The 24,489-nt window shown below is 47.4% G+C and overlaps 1 protein-coding gene across 1 annotated transcript; it reads left to right on the forward strand.

Moving 5' to 3' along the window:
• Positions 1-1,248: 1,248 nt before the first annotated feature.
• Positions 1,249-21,261, forward strand: LOC134395929 (zinc finger protein CKR1-like). Its single transcript, XM_063122203.1, has 3 exons — positions 1,249-1,389; positions 8,779-8,901; positions 17,471-21,261. Exons 2-3 carry the CDS (start codon positions 8,814-8,816, stop codon positions 18,949-18,951), a joined length of 1,569 nt encoding a protein of 522 aa, XP_062978273.1. The 5' UTR covers positions 1,249-1,389; positions 8,779-8,813; the 3' UTR covers positions 18,952-21,261.
• The last annotated feature ends 3,228 nt before the right edge of the window (positions 21,262-24,489 follow it).

The following is a 24,489-nucleotide window of genomic DNA, read 5'->3' on the forward strand; positions in this document are numbered from 1 at the left end:
CTATTTCTCTCCCCTGCCCCAACATATGTTTTTAAACATCTAGCCTGGAGAAGGGTTTTGGGCAACTCAACAACTCTGGTGACGTTTTGGTGTGTCCTAATGAAGGTATTGCCCAACTGTAGCCTTTGGATCTTCCAGAAGTGTGATGAAGAGGGAATTTCACCAGGTGCCTCATGCATACAAATGACACCTGCTGAAATTCCCTTTTCTATGCAACTGTTAAAGATACAGGAGCTCTGCCCGGCTTAATTCTGAGTAGACATGTATAAGGTTGCTCTGTTAATTTATGATAGTTGGGGGGTTTTTACTGCCAGGGAGGGGAAGAGATGTTTTGGGGATGTTCTGCCTCATGTGCCAAAACAACTTGGCTGGCCTTGGACCTGGATTTGGGGTGGAGTTGCTGCTCCGCACCTGGATTTGTACCTGGATTTGGGGTGGAGTTGCTGCTCCGCTCAGGCAGCAAAATGTCTTGGGCCAGTTCTTGCTGGGCATGATGTTAAAGTTGTAACAGTTTTAAGAAGAAATGCAGAAGAAGTGACCAAGAAACCCAAAACAAAACAGAAAACCCATTGCAGGCTGCACCCAGGTCTACAGGGACAAATACACAATCATGGCGATGGGTTGTATCCAGTGTTAGTTTTACTTAGAATAGACCTATTGAAATGGATGGGACTTGGTAGACTTAACTTAATTCCTCTCCTACCCTTTATTTCCCCCTCTGTCTCTTAAGATCCCTCTTTTTCGAAGGCTAAATTTGGTATTCCCTAATGGGGTGGGGTGCGGGTTAGAAAATCGTAAATTATCCGTGTGTCTTTTAGAATATGCTCAAGAACTAAGAACTCCTGGTGATTCGTTTTGTCCTGGAAACGAACCAAATGATCTTGGAAACTGTAGTCAAAAGATTTACATTTAAGAGAACCGGTTAAGATAAAACTCGGGCCGATTTAGGAAACTTTGGTGAGACCAAATTAGGTCGCCAATTAAAAAGCAACTTTTCCCCGGTTGGGAGTTGAAGGTATGATGTGGATTGTACCAAACGTCAGCGTAACTTAACTGCCATTCATTTCAATGGGTCTACTCTTTTGGACAAACGCCGGACACAACCCTCGTCTTCCGTACTAAGCGGTCCACATTTGGCCCGTGCCCACCAGAGGGCTCCTCTTCGCATTGGAGGAAGGGAAGCTGCTCCCTTCTCTGCCGCTCGGCAGCCCCGGCTGGAGAGGCGGAGTTTCCCGAGTCGGCCGCCGCTGCACATCCGGATTAATTTTAAGTGGCGGCTGCTGCTGCTGCTGCTGCTGCTCCTGCTGCTGCGGCTGATCCCCGCAATAGAGAGATCCCCCCGCGCCGCCCCGAGCTGCAAACTTGTCGGAGCGGCGCCGCAGGCGGATTGTAGGTGATCAAAGGCGAGTCTGGGGCGAAGAGGGAGGGGCCAGCGGGAGCCGGGCCTGGAAGGCTTTGGGCACAAATTGGCCCTGATTCCCGCCCCCCCCTTTTTGTTGTTGTTGTTGGGAAGGGGAGGGGAGAGCGGATTGAAAGGAAAACCCGCGTCCGGTGGGGGAGGGGGGACATCCCCTGGATCAATGGGAGGAGGGGGGAAAAGGCAGCGCGTCGTGATCGGGGCTCAGCGGGACGCCCTTTTGCTGCAGGGGGTGGGTGGGATTGCAACGAGGGCCGGGGTGAAATGGACCTCGGGGGGTGGGGGAGGAGAGGAAGCGATACTGAGAACAGAGACTTTTTTTTTAAAGGTCTATAACTAAATCGAATTGTCTCCGATTCGCTCGTGCAGTCAGGCGGAGGAGTAGTTTCAGATTTCTTTGCCTGTAGGCCAATCAGATCTCTGTGTTAAAGGATCCGATGTTAATCCTAGTAGACTCGCTGAAATGAATGGGACTTCCTTTAGTCATGACGAACTAAGGCCTAATCATTTCAATGACTCTCCTCTAAGTAGGACTAACATTGGATGCTACCCGAAGGCCCCTATGTAATTTGTAGTCTGCGAATGGGAACCGTTTGAGTGTGTTCAAACAAATACTACTACCATCATCATTCTTCGTGGTCGCTCCTTAATTGTGGTATATTTAAGTGGATGCACAGGTTTATACCCCTTTATTGTGGATTGCTTCACGTTTGATTACCAAAAGGTACATCCAGACTGGCAACACTGTAATATTTTAATTCCGTTCTCTCCCTTGCCATTTCGTCTTCATAACAATTTCTTCCAGGAATTTGTACCTCTGATTTTTATTTTATTTTTTGCAAGAGAACTTGCTATCTTGCTACTTTAAAAAAATCCTTATTGTGGCTTATCTAATCAAAGGGTTCTAAAATATTGCAACTATCTTAAGTATTGCTGAATTTTAAAAATTGTATACTACTCTATACATTTGATACCTTGTGTTTTTTTTAACTTTAATGGAAGAAATCAGTAAAGTATTGGTGATGAGTGCAAAAGTGCAAACTGTTTGTTGTTTTTAAAATGGATTCAGTATGAAATGTTGTGAGATGACAGCAGTCTTATACACACATACCTGGAAGGAAGTGCTGTTGAATTCATTAGGACTTACTTCAGAGTAGATGTGTATAGGATTGCACTAGGTAGCTCTGAAGATCAGGGTTGGTCCTAGCATTGGGAATTTTACTTGTTTTATTTAATTCTTAGCTGCCTTTCCAAACTGAGGTCTTCCCAAGGCTTACTACGATATCAAAATAGTACGATTCAGACAAATTACAAAAGTAGCTTATATCAAATGAATTTAAAATTTAAAGCGAGGTGGTAGATTTTGGTGCCAAGCTGCTAGTTAATTTATAATTCTAGAGAGATAACTTTGAAAGTCTGATGCATGGAAACCAATTGAGAGTCTTGTGGAACTTAATTGTGGCATAAGATTTCGTGGACCCAAGTCCACTGTATCAGGTAACATTTCTGACAAAATGCGCTCTCAGCCACGAAAGCTTACACCACAATAAATCTGTAATTTTTAGTAGTAATATCAATAGGTTATTACTGCCATTAACCACTTGATTGGTTTTGATTCATTATGTTTCTATAGTGTAGAATGGGGGGGATTTCAATTTTCTGCCTCAGTTGCTATTATGTCTTGAGCTGGTCTTGGTGAAGGGGAGCAACATGAGACTTCTATTCAGACAAGCTGGAGGAAGGTTTGAACCTCTTTGTAATATGAAGTAAAAGAATTTATGCCTGCTTCCCTCCTTCCCCCCTTTCTTTCTTTCTGTGTGTGTGTGTGTGTGTGTGTGTGTTTAACCCAAACCTTGGAAGTGAAGTGCTTAAACTGACTCTCTAAACAGTGACAGGTCACACCCTGTGTGTGGTATCTGCTCCTTGCCTGACTACCAATGGCCAATTGAGCAAGACTTTGCCAATCCAAATAAGTGCCGCTGCCACTCTGCAAATAAACATGCCTTGAAAACTTCTGGGGTTGGACAATGGGGGTGGCATGGTTTTCTAACCGTTTTAAGTGCTGTATTTTCTCATTTACCTTTTGATAGTGTTCTTCCCTTTTGGATCCATCAAATCAAAACTGGCAAGATATTAATTTGACTGGAGGGAAGGGGAGGGAAGTTATGCGCACTGGAGGCTAGAATAATCTGTTAAATACAGTAGGTAGTTCTTTTTTAAAAAATTAAAATTATTTTTAAAATTTATTATTACATTTATATCCTGCCATTCCACCAAGAAACACATGACCCTCCTTTGCATTTTATTCTCAAAACAATCCTGTGAGATAGGTAAGGTAAGAGTCAAAATCACCCAGTGAGCTTCATGGCCAGTGTAGTGTAGTGGCTAATGTGTTGGACTGGGAGTCAGGAGATCCGGGTTCTAGTCCCCACTTGGCCATGGAAACCCACTGGGTGACTTTGGGCCAGTCACAGACTCTCAGCCCAACCTACCTCACAGGGTTGTTGTTGTGGGGATAAAATGGAGCGGAGGAGGAGGATTATGTTTGCCGCCTTGGGTTCCTTGGAGGAAAAAAGGCGGGATATCAATCCAATAAAAAAGTGGGTACTCGAACCTTGATTTCTGAAGTCCCAGTCCCAATGCTCTAATCACTACACCACACTATCTCTCAGTGTATATATACCACCCTTCTACCAAGGGGTGGTGTGCATGGGTCTCTTCATTCCATTTCCCACCCACCCCCTACCCTGTGGGATCAGGGTAGGCATTCTGGTGCCTTTGAGATGTTTTGGACTACAACTCCCATCAGTCCCAGCCAGCATAGGCAGTGGTCATGGATGATTGGAGTTGTAGTTCAAAACATATTGAGGGCACTGCTTGCCTCCCCTTAAAGAAGCCTTCCCCAACCTGGTGCCCTCAAGTTAGTTTGAACTTTAACTCCCATCAGCCCCTTCCAGCATGGGTGATGATCAGGGATGATGGGAGTTGTAGTGCAAGGGCACCAGGTTGGGGAAGCCCGCCTTAAAGGAAAGAGCGACTGGGCCAAGCTCACCTAGGGAAATTCTCGGCTGAGCTGGGATGCAAACCTGAGGCCTCCCAGTCCAAACCCAGCACTTTGCCCACTACACAACCTACCTTCCTAGTTTCTAGGGCCAGCCTGGTGCGGCGAATCAAGTGCTGAGCTTGAGTATGGGAGATTTGGGTTCAAAACTTTGCTGAGCTGGGGTGCTTGCTGGCTGGGCTTGCGCAGCAGCATAGCTGGTCACAGCCTACCAGCCATGTAAAGCCATCTGTTAAACAAAAGGATCAGCAAAGCCGTCCTGTGCTGAAGACAGAAATGGTCAGGCAAGCTAAAATATAGGGCTGGTGGGGCTGCTTTCGAGTTGGGGATGGAGAGGAGAATCACAATTTGTGCTGGCCTTGAACATGACCCAGGACTAGCTGCCCTGAGGCCCCAATGAACCATGTGGTAGGATCACACTTTTTTTTAAAAAAAAATCCGCTTCTTGACCTAAGCAACTTCTGAGGATTGTGGAGCTAAATAAACTATAACCGCAAAGCAGGGGTGGGCAAGGTGTAGCTTTCCAGAGGTTGTTGGACTGCAACTCCCATCATCCCTCACCATTGGCTGTGCTGGCTGATGAGAATTGCAGTCTGACAACAGCCAGAGGGCCCCACACTCCTTGCTGTAAAGCTTTCTTCGTAGTTGAAAAAGAGCCCACGCAACCTTCACCATGAAGAGAATTTGCTTTTGGAAGAACCTCGGTGGCCCTGCTTTTATGGAAACGCCGAGGTATAGATATAGAGACCTCTTTCTCTCTTTTCCCCTCCCCCGTGGCACTACAACCTCCCAGGTCTCTGGTTGGGAAAAGGAGGCACAGCTCTTGAATTAGGGTAATCCAGTAGTGTAAACATCCTTAAAGAGCTGTGAAGCCTGTTCTGTATTGAATCTGGCAGCCATGGAAACGAACTGTGCAGAAGCCTACGAGAGGCTGGTGCTTCACAAGCACTTCAGCAATGAGCTTTGGCATGGCTGTTTTTATAATGCAATCGTTTCCCGGGTGTCCATCCATTCTTGATCATGCTGACTTGGATAGGGCATTATGCCTGGTGTTCCCATTCCCCCATAACCCCCCAACACCCCTTGCCATCGTCATCAGACTCATGCAAATCCTGGTATGGTAGCTGCAAAGATACAGTTGCACTGTCCAGACTCACCACTCCAGTGCAGCGTTTTGTTTCTCAACTCTTAACTCTCTCAAATAAAATAGCTTTTACCGACCTGGTTCACGTGTAACAGCAATTTCAGTTGTTTAACCAAGAAAATCTAATGGGAGTGAGCGAGTATGCTGCCTTCAGTATCTGAGGAAGTAGGCCTGTGTGCACCAGTTGCTGGAGAACATGGGTGGGAGGGTGCTGTTGCACCGTGTCCTGCTTGGTTGGTCCCTGGTCGACAGCTGTTTGGCCACTGTGTGAACCGAGTGCTGGACTAGATGGACCCTTGGTCTGATCCAGCATTTCTTATTATAGAATCATAGAATAGTAGAGTTGGAAGTGGCCTATAAGGCCATTGAGTCCAACCCCCTGCTGAATGCAGGATGTTCCTGTGGGTTCGTCCTTTTTCATTTATTTATTTATTGCATTTTTATACTGCCCAGTTGCCGAAGCTATTAACCCAGGAACCCCAGTTGTTGCTGTGATGTCCAAATCCAGAAACTCTGGGTTGTTTATAGGTTAAATAACCCAGAGTTAACACAACAAACCCATACACAGCCCATAGTTTCTGGGTTGTTGATTAAAAGCAGAAATGATTTGTGCATGGCTCATGCATTCAGCTCATCCCTGGCAATTCCTGGGTTAAACAACCTAGGAATTGTCAGAAACCAGGTCATAGCTTCTGGGTGTGGACATCATGATAACAACTCAGGAATGGTGCATGCAGGAGGCAGCACGCTTGCTCTCTGCCACTCAGCCCCATGGCTTGCAGTTACATGACAACTAGGCCACTGTGTGAATGTGAAATTAAAATTTGTTGAATGTAGTGACTACTACTTAGCTTAATGCTGATGGCATGTGAAGAGGAATGGCTTGGTGGTTATTTCCCTCTTTTTGGATGTCAACTTAAGCTTGCTATTGACAAGATTGGTTCTAGTAAGTAGAAGGGTGGGGGAATCCCACAGACCTCCATTCTGTTGTAGACTTAGAGTAGTGAAAACCCAGGGAGTGGGTGGGGTGGAAGCTGGAAAAAATTGGTGGGGGGAATTATTTTTTCCTTGTTATTTTTCCTTGAAGGCCTTTTTTAAAAAATCTAATGAAAAAAATGGAAATTTGGGGGGACATTGGGAAGAAAAACCCTTTTATGAAATATTTTCTCTTTTGGAATGAGTGAAATGCTTTTTAAGACAGCATTTTTCCTCACTCAAAATGTGTTTTATGAAGTGTTTTTTTTAGTGTAAGACAAACTACAGTGTAAATTCTACAGAATTAGGGAAGGATAATTCCTGTATTATATGTAGAATGTAAGCCTATGTGGCAGGGTTTTGCTATTTTATGGTTTTACTCTGTACAGCACCATGTACACTGATGGTGCTATATTAATAATAATAATAATAATGTTTATATATAAACATTTATATATATAATATATATAAATGCTCAGTCCCAGATGTATTTTTGCATCTAGTCACATAGGGTGCAGCAGTTTGCAGCTCTCTTTCTATTATTGGATATATTTATAATTGCTTGTAAAAACGAAGGCATTTGTACTATGCTCACTGGGAGTAAGGTTTGCTGAACTGAATGGCTCTTACTTGAGTAAACATGTGTAGGACTGCTCATTAAACTTCATAAATGTACCAATAACTACAATTTTATATGCTAACTAAGTTATAAGTGATGCATTTTATGTTAAAGCATTAAAATAAGCCTAGGCTTGATAAGAAAATAAGTATTGCATATATTTCCATTTCCCCCAAATATCTTAGGTGTTTTTCTCCCCAGGGAAAAATGTCTTTTGTGTGTGTGCATTTCTCAATATTTTTAGAACTTTTACTAGAAATTTAACATCTCTCATTTGGCTCACTGTTTACTGGAGTACTGGCTGCAGTTAAGAGGGAAAATTTGTGTTGCATGTTTAAACTGTTAGATAGTTTTTAAAAACTCCTCCTTTACATACCTTGTCATTAGACTCTGCTGAACTACAGGTTTGCTGGTTTTCAGCTATCGATCGATCTACAGTGGAAATGACCTAATGGTTTTGGTACTTGTATGGGCCAGTTAAAGAGCTATGTACATACATAACACTTTATCTTATGAGAATATGTGGGGAATCTATTTAAACTTTAGTATGCCTACAGAGGTTGCAAACCTATACTGTGTGTGTGTGTGTGTGTGTGTGTGTGTGGATAGATAGATAGATAGATAGATAGATGATAGAGGGCCTGTTTAGAAGACACCTTTTAACCATGGCTTTAACCATGGTGATTAAGCCAGAAAGTCAGGCAGTGTTCAGAAGACACCTTAAACCACAGCTTTAACCACATTAAATAAGGCTTTTTGCTTTATTCACCATGGTTAAAGCTGGGGTTTAAGGTGTCTTCTCAACACAGCTCGGCTTTCTGGCTTAACCACTGTGGTTAGGTTGAGTCTTGAGATAGAATCATAGAGTTGGAAGGGGCCTACAAGGCCGTCGAGTCCAACCCCCTGTTCAATGCAGGAATCAATGTACATGGGGTTCCCAGGTATTCACCCTTCCAGAAACTGACCAGGCCTATACCCGCTTAGCTTCATCAAGGTTGCAGCCTCCCATGCCATCACACCAGATAAGCTGGCTTTCATACCAGATAAGCTGGTTTAAGGTGTCTTCTCAACACAGCCCAGCTTTCTGGCTTAACCACTGTGGTTAAAGCCGTGGTTTAAGGTGTTTTCTCAACACAGCCCGGCTTTCTGGCTTAACCCAGAGAACTACCAATAGACTCCGATCTACCTTTTTCCAAATCTTCTCTTTGCTGTGGCCCCATTCAGAAGACACCGTAAACCATGGCTTTAACCACGGTGGTTAAGCCAGAAAGCTGGGCTGTATTTAGAAGACACCTTAAACCACGGCTTTAACCACAGTGAATAAAGCAAAAAGCCTTATTGTCCATGGTTTCAAGCCATGGTTTAAGGTGTCTTCTGAACAGGCCCTATGAATGGTATGTGCATAATTAAAGATCCACTCGCTGCTCCTTGACCATGCTGCTTGGGGATGATGGGATTGTGGTCCAACATGTCTGAGGGCACCAGATTGGGGAAAAGCTGCTCTTGGTAGTTTACCTCGGTGAAAGGACAGGTTTTGAATGGATTTAATTTGTTGTTGGTAGGTGCCAGTGAGCCTCTGAGAAGATTCTTTGCCGCCATGGAGCCGTGGGTGTACCTGGACCCCCGCCAGAGGGCTCTGTATCGAGATGTCATGCAGGAGAGCTATGAGACGTTGATGTCTCTTGGTAAGGATCCATTTTCCCTCTTTCCTTCCATTCTGTTTCAGCTTGCCCATCCTTTCGCACTTGGTTTCTCCTTATTAGATCCAGTAAAGACCATCCCCAACCCACCAGCAGTTGCAACAGATAGCCTGTTCAGGCAGAGTCTTCCACTACGCTTGAGAAAAGGAAAGAAGTCTGATGGGAGTCTCCCTGGGAAGGCAGTGAGAGAGCCAGTGTGGCACAGCGGTTTGAATACTGGATGAGGGCCAGGGAGACTCAGTTCAAATCCTCATTCAGCTGTGAAGTTTGCCAGGTGACTTTGGGCCAGTCTCTTCTCTCTCAGGTTAACCTACCTCGCAGAGATGTTTGTTTATTTATTTATTACATTTATATACTGCCCCATAGCTGAAGCTCTCTGGGCGTTTTACAAAAGTTAAAAACAGTCAACATTAAAAAAGTATACAAAATTTAAAACCATCAAAAACATAAAAACAACAGTATAAAAACAAGAGTATCCATTTAAAAGCAACAGTTCTGGGGTCCGTTAAAAAGCAAACTTAGCGTTGTTAAATGCTGTTAAATGCCTGGGAGAAGAGAAAAGTCTTGACCTGGCGCCTGAAAGATAACAGTGTTGGCACCAGGTGAGCCTCATCGGGGAGATCATTTCACAGTCGGGGGGGCCACCACCGAAAAGGCCCTCTCCCTTGTTGCCATCCTCCGAGCTTCCCTCGGAGTAGGCACTCAGAGGAGGACCTTAGATGTTGAGCGCAGTGTATAGTAGGTTCATGTCGGGAGAGGCGTTCCATCAGGTATTGTGGTACCAAGCCGTGTAGGGCTTTATAGGTTAAAACCAGCACCTTGAGTTGGGCTCAGAAACGTATAGGCAGCCAATGCAAGTGGGCCAGAATCAATGTTATATGTTCGAACCTCCTTGTTCCAGTTATCAATCTGGCCGCTGCATTTTGCACAAGCTGCAGCTTCCGAATCGTCTTCAAAGGCTGCCCCATGTAGAGGGCATTGCAGTAATCTAATTTGGAGGTTATCAGAGTATGGACAATTGAAGCTAGGTTATCCCTGTACATGTAGGGGCGTAGCTGGGCCACCAACCGGAGTTGGTAGAAAGCACTCTGTGCCACTGAGGCCACCTGAGTCTCAAGTGACAGAGATGGTTCTAGGAGAACCCCCAAGCTACGAACATGCTCCTTCAGGGGGAGTGCAACCCCATCTGGAACAGGTTGAACACCCACCATCTGGATGCCTGGGAGAAGAGAAAAGTCTTGACCTGGCAGCTGAAATGTTGTGAGAATAAAAGGGGTGGGGTGGGGGAGAACGTATTGGATTTGTTAGCCACCTTAAGAGCACTTGTGCTTAAGAACAGGGTGAAAATAGCTCAGATAAGGGCACAATCCTATGCACATTTAGACAGAAAAAAGTCCTCCCAGTTGGCTGGGGAATGCTGGGAGTTGGAGGACTTTTTTCTGTCTAAACGTGCATAGGATTGTGCCCTAATTCAGTACTAAATAGGCCTTCTCTTCCCAAGTTCTCTGAGCGTATCAGAGGATTGGAGGCTGGGTCTCACTTCATTCCATGCATGGTTTCGGCAGAAGCAGGTGGGGTTTCTTACACTGACCCTGTTCAGACGGCACACTAAGCCAGAGTGGTTAAGCATTTTGAGCTAAACATTATGGCTTAGCGTCTCATGTGAACCATGACTCAGCATGTCGTGTGAACCATTCCTGACCATGGTGGCTACATAGTCACGGTTTAAACGTTCACTGACCGTTTGCTGACAAAGGATTAGTGGCCTAACCATGGCTTAGTGTGTTGTCTGAACAGGCCCACTGCCTCTCTGTTGCCAGTGCAGAGTGAGAACTTCCCCCTCACCTGCCCTCGGCTTCGAACTCTCTACAATTCAGAAGAGGATTCACCAAAATCTGTGACCCGGCAAGTGGATTTATAGAGCTCTGGGTGTAAGAAAACTTTGCATTCATGTAGCAAAGTGCTTTGTGTGTGTTCTTGGTCAGTAAGAAGAACTTTGTAAGATAGAGGAACACTGTTGCAGATGGGACAATTCTGAGAGATGGGGGCTTTGCCGTGGCTTCTGGATAGCCCTGTAAGCGAAGGTGAGATTTGAATCAGGAACGTCCTGGGTCAAGAGTTTGTACGCTTAGCGATTGGTGTGAGCATTTCAAATTCCAGGTGCCACAGTAGTTAAGAGCTTGGCTGGAAGAAAAACGTAAGCATGTATGCACATGCACACACAGTCTCCAATCCCTAGGAGCAAACAGACAAGTTTTGAATGAGCATTTCAGATGCCAAGGTACCAGCATCAAATCCCTAGGCACGCAAATGACTCAGTGACTGGAACTCTTCCAGCCTGGCTTAAAGCATTGGCCGTAGTCTCTTGTGCATCAACCAGCCTCTCCTGCATCAAGCATTATGTGCAACATTCCACCCAACGATGCACATTTCAAGGAAGATGCAATCCAGGGACCTCTGAAACTTGTTGAGCAGGGCCGCATAAGGCCAGACGCTTGTGTGCTCTCGTTGCCCTGGCTTGCTTGAAGGCAGCGCTGTGCTCAGTGTGAGATATTTGAGGATGGTGACCCTCTCTCCTACCACCTTCTCCTTGACTCATGGGGAGTTTGGAAACCAGAGCCTATGACTCCTGCTGAAATGCCCTTTCCTACACAACTGTTACAGATACAGGAGCCCTGTCCTCCTTTCCCTAGGGTCACCCTAGGTACTGCCCATTGGAATGGCTTAGGTTAGGGAAGGACGAAGACACAGAGGCTGGCCTTCAGGCATCTTCCGAAGCACCTTGGCTGGCCCCTGTTGGAAGACAGGCTGCTGAGCGAGGCAGGGGGAAGGAACCCTGCTTATTTATTTTATTTATTTATTTTATTAAATTTATATACCGCCCCATAGCCTAAGCTCTCTGGGCGGTTTACAAAAGTTAAAAACAGTGAACGTTAAAAGTATACAAAATTTTAAATCATCAAAAATATAAAACAGTATAAAACATTATCCATTTTAAACAACAATAGTTCTGGGGTCCATTAAAAAAAAACTTAGCATATGTTGTTAAATGCTGTTAAATGCCTGGGAGAAGAGAAAGGTCTTGACCTGGCGCCGAAATGATGACAATGTTGGCGCCAGGCGAGCCTCATCGGGGAGATCATTCCATAATTGGGGAGCCACCACTGAAAAGGCCCTCTCCCTTGTTGCCATCCTCCAAGCTTGAAATGGTGTGTGTATGTGTGTGAGATAGTGAGTGAGAGAGATGCACACATTTTTCTACCCCCCCCCCCAATCATTCAAAATGCACCCAGGTTCGCATGCAAAATTCCTCTACTGCCCTAACCTGAGGCTTTGGACTTGTGTCGGTGCGCAGGAGTGTTGATCCTCTTTCAGCCTCGAAGCCAAATTCCATTTTGGAGAACCTCCTGGGGGCCACGTTCCAGTGATGGGCAGAGCCAAAATCCAAAACAATACGAGCACGTTGCTCTTGTTGCCTGTAATGGGGCCTTAGGAGAGGCATTTCTGCCTTTAAAGATGGGGGTGGGTGGAAATGCACAAAAGCTGGGAAATCATCAAGTCAGTAGTTGGGGGGAAGAAGGAGGGGCTATAGGGGAACGGATTTGGGGCCTGGCCATTAGGTTCTGCATCCTTGCTAAACGTCTGCGTGCCCTTGTGAGTCCATTGGGAAACAGTATGGTAGTTGGTGAACGCCCAAGAAGACGTGGCGGGGGCGGGGATTGGCACTTTTCTCAGAGCTGGGGCGATGTCATTGGTTGGAGTGATGATGTCATTGGTTGGAGCCTCTTAGCAAACTCAGGAGGATCTCCTGCTGACTCCTGACACCTTGCTCAGCCAAGACTTTGCCAGAGCTAACTGGTTTGTGCTCAGGTTGTGCCAGAGCTGGGCACATAAGCCTGTGAGTGCAACAAGATTCTTGCCCTTCCTATGGAGGGAGATACTTGAAGCCTCTATGTACCAAATCAGCTCATTGGCAGCAGGCAGGTGCTGGAAGGAGCAGAGATGGCAACAGCCGCTGCTGCAGAGCATGCGTGTGTGTGCGCACCCTCACCCCCATCCTGTTACTTACTCATATCCCCAAAAGGAATGCTGGGACCGAGAGGCAAAGGGGTTTGGGTGGGTGGGGCTGGAGAATCTTCAACTCCTCGATTCACAGGCATACGGGTGGCCTGTAAGTATTCCACGAGTCTTTGTTGCTAGTTCTCAGGCCCATCCCTGCCCCTGCCAATCCTCTTGCTGTTCCTTAATCCCTGAAGTAAATAAAGGAGTGAAAAGTGTCCTTCATAGAGTCCGTTGTCAGGCGATATTAGCCTGCACGGCTAAGACCTTCCTACTGCAAGGATCCGGCTTCTGCAGTGGCAGCATCTCCTGGGTCTTAGTGCTGGAGGAAGATGTCGGGGAGAGCTTGACTGCTAGGAGCTGAACCAGTTGGTACTGGAGCAGGATGGGACAGAGTCCTTGGAAATGTGGAAGTGCAGGAGAATGGACTTTGGCTCCCCACGGCCCCAGGTTGGCTGCCCTCCTTCCTTCCCCTCCACCATTATGTCACATTACAGAGCCCAAGATAAATCTCAGAATGGCAACAGCATAGCACGCTTACAGAGTTAGACCCCATTGAACTAAGTGACATTTGCTTACGAGTGAGTCTAGATTGGGCTGGCGGTGGCTAAACGTCCAGCCCCTTTTCTATACTTGCTTACGCTGAAGTTAGTTGAACTTCATAGTTGCAAACAGCCCCAGGGAATTTGCCAGTTGGGTGTGATATGAATCTAATAAAATAAATAAAATTAAAATACATTTTGATTCAATAGGTCTTACTTATATGAGCCACGGTGCATAGGCTTGCAACTTCAGGTCATTTGCAACATGGTTCGGCATGACTGCAAAATGGGTGGCCTTACAGAGAGCATAGAGTGCCCCTGTTTTTACGCTGGATTAGTTTAACTCTGAGTGAACAGATTTCTAGTGGAAAAGGAAGATTGGAAAGGCCCGTTGGACTGTCTGTCTGCTTTTCTAAAGTCAGGGCCATCCATCAAGCCATCTGCACACTCAACCCCCAAGCAGAGAGTGGTTGCACCACAGCAAAAGGAGCCTGTGGATCATATAGCCCCAGACAACTCATGTAAGTAAGCCAAGCCACACACTACAGAGACAGGAAAGAATAGGGAGTTACTGTTAGCTATTACCTTTGCCGTTCAGATTTAACTATCTGCTCTTGGAATTAAACCCCAAACGAACAGGTTTAGGCCGGCAGCTTTGGTTTGAAGCTTCGCAAACACAGATATGGAGTGGAACTCCGAAACCATCCTTTGAACCATTCGGAGTGTGAACGTGACAGTATATTTTTTTCAAAAGTTGAATACTCTTGATGGGGAGCTTCTAGCTTCCTTTGTAACACTTGTATCCCACTTTTCTTCCAAGAAACCCTAAATAGGTTATTGGGTTGCCACTTTGCAACTTGGACACTGCTTGCATGCTTTTGAATCCACCCCACCCCACCCCCACCCCACCCCACCCCAGGGCCCTCAGAAACCTGTAGCTGGCACTGGTCATACTATTCCAAACAAGCATTCAAAAGAGTTTTTTCGGGTTTTTAAAAAGGTTTTCCCCACCCCCCTCCATCCTTTTAACACACAGCAGGCTTCTTACACAACTTATTCTTCTTGTTAATATAAGCTCAATTTCTGCAACTTGAAAATTACACTCTTCATATTGTGGCTTAAAAATAAGAGTAGGACTTTTAAAATCCATCATGAATACAAAAGTAGGGTGACCATATGGAAAGGAAGACAGGGCTTCTATATATTTTATAGTTGTCTAGAAAAGGGAATTTCAGCAGGTGTTATTTGCATGCACGCAGCACCTGGTGAAATTCCCTCTTCATCACAACAGTTAAAGCTGCAGGAGCCCTGCCCTCTTGAACAGATACAAAATACCCACTGAAATTCCCTTGTCTATACAACTGTTGAAGATACAGGAACCCTGTTCTTCTTTCGATATGGTCACAGTAACAAAAGCAAGTTGTGACACGAGGGCAGCAAAGGCTAGGTTTAGAAAAACCTGACTACAGTAGACCTGTCTACTCAGGGGTAAGTCCTATTGAATTCAATGGGGCTTGTTCTCAGGTAAGTTGGTATAATTGCAACCTTAAACGTAAGTTTAAGGAATAAGAGTTTAGGAATAAGAGGAGACAACTCCACTACCTAAAGTTTAGATTCTAAATGATTGAAAAGAAATAAAAATCTCATTACCTTAGCAATAACGTGTATATTACTCTTTTTATATATACACAGCGATGGTCTTACTCTCATCAGGTTCTTTGCACCTGGAGCCAATTAATCCGTCAGTTTCAGTGGTATGAAATCAAGCTCCTCATTGAACTTCTCATGCTGACTTTGTGGCTTGCTGATCCATCTAGGTTTTCTTTCTAGCAACAACTGGGTCCGCTAATGTCTTAGATTTGTCAGGAAGTCCAAAGAATATTTTTCTTTTCTGACAGTGGAGCATTAAATCCTGTATCTTATCAATGCTCCTTAAAAATGTAGCTTTGGGAATAACTTCCACCTTCCTCTCTTTCGGGAGTTGGAGGGCAGGCAGCTTGTAGGCCTTAAACTGCCTCCCCCACCCACAGCAGGATTTTGGAATCTTCCTGCTTCCCCCCCCCCCCCCAGGGAGAAAGGTGTACAGGAAACAGCCGGTTTGTTGGGTGGGGCTTTGAGAGAGGGCTCTCTGGAAACACATGGGAAAGGTTTTAAGCCTGCCTTTTCCAATGCTCTGGGGGAGGGGAGGCTCTTTCAAAACTCCACCCACCAGGCAAGTGGTCCTTTCCAGACCATAAAATGCCTTCCTCTCTCCCACTCACGGTCTCCTTGTGAGGAAGAGGCAGATCCCTGGGTCTCCTTTGATGGAGGGAAGGAGGAGCCAAACAAAGCCTGGGCCTCTTGTTTTCAGGATTCCTACCACCTCTGGTTAGTAATACTTACTAATGAAAAAATGAAAAATGGGAGGATGTGAATTTGGGGAGGGGTTGTTGTTGTTAGATGCCTTTGGAAAGGTATCTCTCTGCTCTCCTTCATTTTCCGTGTGCTACTCTTCCCCTCTCTAAACCCAGCCTTCCCCAACCTGGAGCCCTCCAGATGTGTTTCCCAGCATTTCCAGCCAGGGGCTTGTAGTCCCAACAGTCAGGAGGGAACCCAGCTGGAGGAGGCTGCAAGAACCCCAAGGCTTGCCTGTCTCTCTCGTTCCTTTTCCGTAGCCACACTTCCCACTTGATGGGGATCCTCCTGGTCACTCTAGAGCCACTTTTCCCACGCCCTGGAGCCCCACTTCTCCCCCACTTTGCACCTCTCCGTTCCCTTTTCCCATTAGCTCCATTCAGCCTCATCTTGCCTCCACCCTTTGCAATCCCCTTAACCACATTTCTACTTCCAGCCCAAGGAGCCTGTCCTGGTCTTAATCCCATTTCTCTCCCCACCCCCAAACCCTGATGAGAATCCCTTCCCAGTCACCTGCCCACCTCTCTTTCCAAGGCCTGGAACCCATGTGCCCACCGTGGACCTCCCAAGCATGCTGCCTAGTTGGGTTTGTTTGTGTCTGTATGTTTTGCTCCTTAATGGACATTTTGCTTCTGCTCAGTGGATCAGGGAAAAGCGTTCTGCATGTGCTCACAATTGCCGTCTCACAAAAGCAGGGCAGATGGGAAGTGTTTGGATGGGTTTAGATGGAGTGGAACTGAGCACCAGTGTGTGTGTGGGGGGGGGATGGAGGTGGGGGGGCGGACACTAGCTAGTACTGGAGGTAGGAGGGCCATTAATATGGCCCTGGCTAGTGCTTCATATGTTTGAGAGCTCCTTACATTTGCCCATCCTCCCAACCCCCACTGCCTTTGTCATTACTAAAACACCTAAAATCAGTCCTTGATGTACCAACCCCCCACCCACCCCCAAAGCAAAAAAACAAAACAAGGCCTGTTGCCTGCAGGCTTCTAATCTAAGGCTAGGAAGAAAAGGAAGAGATCCTTTCTATGCTTTTTTTTTAAAATCCTGACTTTTAAATTTATAATTTATATCCCTTTTTTGTATACAAAAAAAAAGGGGGGGGGAGAACAGATACAGTAAGATACTACAAAACAATTCTTTGTAAAGCAATTCATCCAATTAACATTTTTTAAAACGGCAGCAGGTAAAACTGCTAGCAGTTTGGAAATTAAAAATGATAAAACAGCAGATCACTTTTTGTATCGTGTTGTATGTTTGTTTATTATTTTAGGTTGTCTTTTTATGGTGTTTATTCTTATTTGTATTGTGGTGATTAGGATTTCTTTGGTGGTTCCCCCCCACCCCCGTTACATTAATTATGGTTTTCTATATTTGTGTGTCTAATTCGCTTTGAGACTGCTTTTTGCGCTGGGAAGTGCCATTTTGTTCTTTTACTATGTACGGTACCATGTACATTGATGGTGCTATATAGATGATGATGATGGTGATGATCGCTTAAAAGCCAGATGGGGGAAAATGGTTTTGCTAAGAGTTTCGAGTATGTGTCTTTCTTTCAGCTGCTGATAAATTGCTGAACAGCAATAACAACGAAGAGGAAGAGGATGATGATGATGAAGAGGAGGACGATGAAGGCCCTGAGGAGCTGCGTCCGGGCACATCTCAAAGCATCCCCAGGCGGGTCAAGCCCTTGGTACACCGGGCAGCCCCCAAGCCGCCGAAAATCACCCCGGTGGTTAAAAAGGACAAGGCCACCCAGCGCGGCCATGCGCTGAAGAAAAGCCTCGAGAGCCGGTGCTCGGATTGCACGCGGATCCTGCACACCGCCGGCCGGGGCCGCCAGCGGAGCGAGGCCAACGCCGCCCGAGAAAAGCCTTTCCAGTGCTCGGACTGTGGGAAGTGTTTCATCTGGAGCTCGCACCTGGAGCGCCACCGGAGGATGCACACGGGGGAGAAGCCCTTCAAGTGCCTCAATTGTGGGGAGGCCTACAGCCAGAACTTCCACCTCTTGCAGCACCGTTGCTCCCAGCTGATCGAGAAGCCCTTCAAGTGCGCCGAGTGCGGGAAGCGCTTTGCCCAGAGCTCCGCCCTGGAGAACCACCAGAAGGGCCACACGGCGATCAAGCGCCACAAGTGCGCCGACTGCGGCAAGTGCTTCATCTGGGCGTCCCACCTGGAGAGGCACCGGCGGGTCCACACTGGGGAGCGGCCGTTCAAGTGCCCCGAGTGCGGGGAGACCTACAGCCAGAGCGCCCACCTGGCCAAGCATCGGCGCAACCACATGGGCGAGCGGCCTTACAACTGCCCGGCCTGCTGGAGGAGCTTCGCTCAGATTGCCGAGCTGGAGGAGCACAAGAAGACCCACCTGGGCTGCGAGGACTGCGGCAAGGTCTTCCGGAGCCGGCAGACGCTGATGCGCCACCAGCGAGGGCACCGCCGCGAGCGCACCCACCTCTGCGAGGAGTGCGGGAAGGGCTTTGTGTGGGCCTCCCACCTGGAGCGCCACCGCCGGGTGCACACTGGCGAGCGCCCCTTCCCTTGCCCCACTTGCGGGGAGAAGTTTGCCCAGAAGGTCCACCTCCTCCAGCACAACAAGACCCACTCTCACACGCGGCCCTACAAGTGCGGGGACTGCGACAAGCGCTTCGGGGACAGTTCGGCCTTCCTGGCCCACCAGCGGGGCCACGCCATGGAGAAGAACCACAAGTGCCAGTATTGCGGCAAGAGCTTTGCCTGGAGCTCCCACCTGGAGAGGCATCAGAGGATCCACACGGGGGAGAAACCCTACAAATGCCCCCACTGCCCGGAGCACTTTAGCCAGACGTCCCAGCTCTTCAAGCATCAGCGTAGCCACCTGGGCAAGAGGCCCTACAAGTGCAGCGAGTGCGGCCGCAGCTTCGGCACCACCCTGGAAGTCATTATCCACCAGCGAACCCACTTTGGGACCAAGCCCTACCGGTGCTCCAATTGCGGGAAGGGGTTCACCCGCCGGGCCAACCTGCTGAAGCACCAGCGGTGCCACGCCAAGGAGAGCCCATAAGGCAACGCGACTCGATGGGCCAGCGGTGGGAGAGGGATCATGTCCTTCTGCATTCAGCAATCTGCAGATCCACACAAGAGAAGCCCTTCTGTACGTTCTGATGACGGGGAAACTCCCGTGCTTACACAGCTCTTGCAATGGCACCCGCTGATCTCTACACAGTTGAGGAATATTTCAGAAAACGCACAGTAGAAACGAGAAGCTCGTAGAAAAGCCTTGATGGAGTGGAGTAGCCGACGTTGGATTTTGGGGGGTTGGGGTGGGGTGGGCGAAAAGACCTGTCGAGGTACAAAAATAAAAAAAAACGAATAGCAACCCTGTCTGCATTGGGAATTGAACGTGATATAGAATCCATATGGATGTCTTACTCACCTTTGTTTGACACTGTGTACATATACCCCAAACAAGAAAAGCTTTACTGACTGTTCATCCTTATATTATGCATCAGAAACCTTACCTGGGATAGACCCAACTCCCTTCTCTACCCCCCACCCCCATAATTTCAAACTCTGGATAACAAAGCTTTAAGAATCGCTGAGGACTGACCTCCAGACCTTAAATGCCTGACTGAGACGGACTTGGACTTCACTATCCATTAGGGAATCTGCATGGGGGAGGGGATGAAAATGGCAACTTTTGCAAGCCTCCTTCATGTGGGGGGAAAAGCTTTACTGACTTACCCAACTCAAAGAATCTAAATGTCAGAGGCCCAGTGAATAATGCCCTTGTGCAAGGCTGGTCAGTTGCATTTAGCGAAATTAGCTGATACATTAGTACCTGAGTATCCAGAGACCGTCTGAGGTCAGACTACAGCTTTGGCTGGATCACACTGTGTGGCTTCATCAGCAGTTTCTACTCAGATGAGGAGCTCGGCTTGGTTTCTTCTTTTTCCTGGAATCCCAGCCACGCAGTTTCCGCTTGCCAAGCTGGTCGTGGGGAGAGGACATCCTCCAAAGTCTGAAATTCCTGGTGGTTTCTTCACCATGAACTAGAAAGAACTGAGAAGATGAAGATGCTCAGCCCTCATTTCGAAACTTGGAGAAGGGGGGATCATTGGGTTTAGCCACGGTTCAGCTGGATGGGCCTGTTTCTGGTGCTCTTATCCCTTGGGGTTCTTGGTAGTTTGGTCCCAGGCATTGACGCGCGGAGATCTGGCCACTGAAATGACAGTGGAGAAAGCCGCCCGAGGTTAGGGAAGTAGATGCCAAAGGGTGCAACATAGTGAGGGGTAGAAAACCGTATGAGGCTCACAGAGGATTTGGCTTTGGGGCTGAGGAATGAGCTTGCTAGGGTGGCATATGGGTGATCTGATGGATTCAGGATTTGGTTTCAGGGTCATCACCGGCCTCTGCTTCTTGTGGGGAGCTGGCCTTATGCATCAGTCCAATATCAACCTGCTGTAAGTCAGTGTGGTGGTGGAAGGGGGTGGGGGTGGGGGTAGGGGGAGAGAAAGAGAGGTCTTGCTGAAGACTTGGAGCAGTTCCACAGTGGATTGGAAGATCTTGCTTATGAAGTTGGGTGAGTTACTATTACTGGCTGAGGCTGTGAGCAACAAAACTCTGTACTTCAAGAGGAGTAACTGGACTTGTTGTGGGGGAGCGTTGCTGGAATAGAATCCATCCCCATGCTATGATGGGCTGCGAAGTGGGGCTGTGATTTCCCAGGAATATGGGAGTGAGTGGAGGGGAGAAGGATTTCTTTCCCCCAGTCCTGAGCTTGTGAACTCGCTTTGACCTGGCCATTGCGCTTCCTCTCAAATACTGCTCTCCCAACACCTACCTCAGGCTGAAAGAGTCCACCTTTCTCCCCCCCGCTCACCTTTTTTGATGTTCTTAAGCCAGAGATGTGCCGTGATGGAACAGAAGCCTTGACCGGGATGGGAGAGACCACGAGGCCTCTGTAAACATACTGTGATGCTGCACGCAAGGGGTCGAATGCTACGGCTAGCGAGTGGATTGCTGTGGACAGAGGAGGCCCCGTGTCCTCAGAGGAGGCCCCTGCTTCGATTACTGTACCCTGGTCTCTTGTCTTACTGGCCTGTGCTTTCCTGCCCGCTCCCCCCCCCCTCTGTTTTGGCCCTTCTCCATTGGAGGTTTTATTTACTTTATTGCTTTTGGGGGGTATCTGTTTGCCACAATGTGCTACTGTTGATTCCCCCCCATTTCCCTCTTTTGTTTCGTTTTCATCCAAAGCAAGCAAGCGTCTTTCTGTTTAGGGCCCCTTTCCCCCACCCCCAAATGACTTATAGAGGGGGAAAAAAGTTTCTGAGCTCTGATTTCTTTGTTGTTGGTTAGGAGTAATAAAGGTAAAACAAATGGTAGCTCATGCAAGTCTGGTTTGTCTGATGTGCGTTGTAATCCTGGGCCTGTTTGCGTAGATCAGGGCCCCTTGAGAAATTTTGTATTACAACTCTCAGGATCCCTTCTGGCCATTGGCCATGCTGGTTGGGGCTGATGGGAGTTATAGTCCAAAACATCCAGATGGCAGCAGGTTCCTTACTCCTGGTATAGATTCAGCAAGTTGTGCTGAAGCACTTTCCCCAAGGCGAAAGGTTAAAGCAGGGGTGGAGAACACTGTAGCCTTCAAGAGGGCTTTAGACTCCAGCTCCTATCATCCCAGGCCATTGGCCATGCTGGCTGGGGATGATGGGAGTTGGAATCCATCAACATCTGAAGGGCCACAGGTTCCCTGCCTCTGGGCTAAAGCATTGGCCTTCAGTGGGTGGAGCACAAGCTACCATTGGGGCGTGGCATGTGTTGAAACGTCCCGCCATGCAGAGATGAAACAGATTGGATCCCAGCATGGCTGAAGATGGATTCCAGGTTGAACAAGTTGAAGACTGCTGGTCTTTTTGAGTATTTTTAGACTAGAGGAAATACAACTAACTGGGACCATGATATGAAGTTTATAATATGCAGTGCGGATAAAGTAGAGGCTAAGAAAGAAAGAAAGAAAGAAAGAAAGGACACAAAAACACGTTAGCAAGAGTGGGCAACTTGTGGCCTTCCCAATTTTTTGACCTACAACTCCCATCAAACCTAGTAATCACAGCAAACGGTGAGGGATTATGGGAGCTGTACGTCAGTCTGGAGGGCCACACGTTGCCCAGCACAGCAGCCTTCCACAACCAGGCATCCTCCAAATGTGTTGGACTACAACTCCATTATTCCCATGCCATGCTGGCTGGAGATGATGGGGGCCGTAGTCCAACACATCTGGAATTCACCTGTTTTGGGAAGGCTAAATTAGGTTGTGTCGCCCAGTGAAATCATTGGTCATTGGATTTAAGACAGATTTAAAAATCCCTCTTCATGCATTGAAATTCACTTCTATGAAGTGTGATGATGGCACTGCCAGCTTTGGGGCCTTAAAAGGGGGTTGAAGGATGGATGTGGTGGCAGCTACTTTGTCATAGGGGTTAGATCTTGCTGTGTGTGTGGGTTGCCTCCATGCCATGCTTCTGAGTTTCCCAAAAGCCTCTGCTTGGCCACAGTGGGGATTGGGAAGATGGACTAGGTGGAACTGGTAAGAGCCCTGCTGGATCAGAGGTTGCATACGGGGTTAGCAATTTTTTAACACAGTGGGGGGAGAGGTTTCATTTCCCCTGCCAAATTCCAACCCCCATCCTGTTCCCCATCTTTTGGAAGGCATCTTCAACTTTGTGGCTCTGCCCCTGGGGAGAAAACCTGGCTCTTGCTCTCCTCCACCCACTCCTGATGAAAAGGTTGGGCCATGCTTTGCAAAAGAGGAGGCTCCCTCAGCACTGTTTTTAAAAACGGGTGTGGGGGATGAGCCCTCATGGCCATGCTGGCTGGGGATGATGGAAGTTGTACACACCCCTGGGAGTACGCTGGAAGCAGGAGGCAGAAGTGTGTGTATGCAAGCAATTTCCAAACCCAATCTATCCTTCAAAAGGGCCACATTTATTCTGGAGTAAGATGCATTGAGTTCAATAGGATTAGCTTCCAAACTGACGTACTGAGCATTCAAGCCTTGCTGCAATCATCATCAACAAAAATCAACACCTCTGGATTTGTTCAGTTGTCGTAGCGGTGCCAGTGCTTGTCAAGATGCAACACAGCCATTTTTTATTATTTTGTGATCTCCTCTGTCTCCCCCACCCCTTCAGCATTCCTGGTTCCCCTTTAGCTTAGCTGCAACCTTCACAGAGAGGGGTGGGGGTGGGGGTGATTTTGACTAGCGAGATGATCTTGTTCCCTGCTGTAATGCAAACTAGGTTGGTTTGGAATGGGCAATTAAGAGCCCTTAGCATGACAAAAGGCTGGCTCCTTCTGGGGATGAAAAGCGCTCCATCTGGTTAGCTGATAGGGAGCCACACAGCTGCCTGAATCTTCTTGGGTTTCCTGGGGGGGGCGGGGCTACAGGCGATGAGTGCCTGCCCTACAACCCTTCCCATTACACCGGTGTCTGGGAAAGGTTGGCCTTCTTCATCCTTTATTCTTGCCATCCTGCTAGATGGTAGAGCAAGATCACTTTGGGAACAGGATATCCCCTTTACCTGTAGCTGAAGCAAAATGCTGCCCAATACTATTTGCTTTGATGGAAAGGCTAGCTGTCGATAAATGCAGCCTTCTGCAGTTCCAGTCGGACTCCCAACTTTCATCATCCTCAGCTAAGGTAATCTGGAGAGACACCAGGTTGGGGAAATGGATAATAAATATGCAAAGCTGGTAAACTGCAGGACTCCACATTCTATAATGCTACTTGTCCTTGGTTCATACATTGCCTGTATTTTCTCTTTCCAACGCAAGCTCATGCCAAGGGGTTGGATCCTTGATCTGCCTTCTGCAAGAGTAAGGGCTTCACTTAAAGTTTGGAGGATCCCTCATCTACACCACTCCATTCATAGAATCATAGAATAGCAGAGTTGGAAGGGGCCTACAAGGCCATCGAGTCCAACCCCCTGCTCACTGCAGGAATCCACCCTAAAGCATCCCCGACAGATGCTTGTCCAGCTGCCGCTTGAAGGCCTCTAGTGTGGGAGAGCCCACAACCTCCCTAGGTAACTGATTCCATTGTCGCACTGCTCTAACAGTCAGGAAGTTTTTCCTGATGTCCAGCTGGAATCTGGCTTCCTTTAACTTGAGTCCATTATTCCGTGTCCTGCACTCTGGGAGGATCGAGAAGAGATCCTGGCCCTCCTCTGTGTGACAACCTTAAGTATTTGAAGAGTGCTATCATGTCTCCCCTCAATCTTCTCTTCTCCAGGCTAAACATGCCCAGTTCTTTCAGTCTCTCTTCATAGGGCTTTGTTTCCAGACCCCTGATCATCCTGGTTGCCCTCCTCTGAACACGCTCCAGCTTGTCTGCGTCCTTCTTGAATTGTGGAGCCCAGAACTGGACGCAATACTCTAGATGAGGCCTAACCAGGGCCGAATAGAGAGGAACCAGTACCTCACGTGATTTGGAAGCTATACTTCTATTAATGCAGCCCAAAATAGCATTGGCCTTTTTTGCAGCCATATCGCACTGTTGGCTCATATTCAGCTTGCGATCTACAACAATTCCAAGATCTTT

This window comes from Elgaria multicarinata, chromosome 3 (assembly GCF_023053635.1).
Source record: "Elgaria multicarinata webbii isolate HBS135686 ecotype San Diego chromosome 3, rElgMul1.1.pri, whole genome shotgun sequence".
NCBI classification, from domain to species: domain Eukaryota; kingdom Metazoa; phylum Chordata; class Lepidosauria; order Squamata; family Anguidae; genus Elgaria; species Elgaria multicarinata.

Bases quoted from the DNA above. Each gene is read 5' to 3' on its own strand.
- LOC134395929 (XM_063122203.1), top strand. From the start codon at position 8,814: ATGGAGCCGTGGGTGTACCTGGACCCCCGCCAGAGGGCTCTGTATCGA. The intron at 8,902-17,470 runs GTAAGGATCCAT...TCTTTCTTTCAG, and splicing joins TGAGACGTTGATGTCTCTTG to CTGCTGATAAATTGCTGAAC.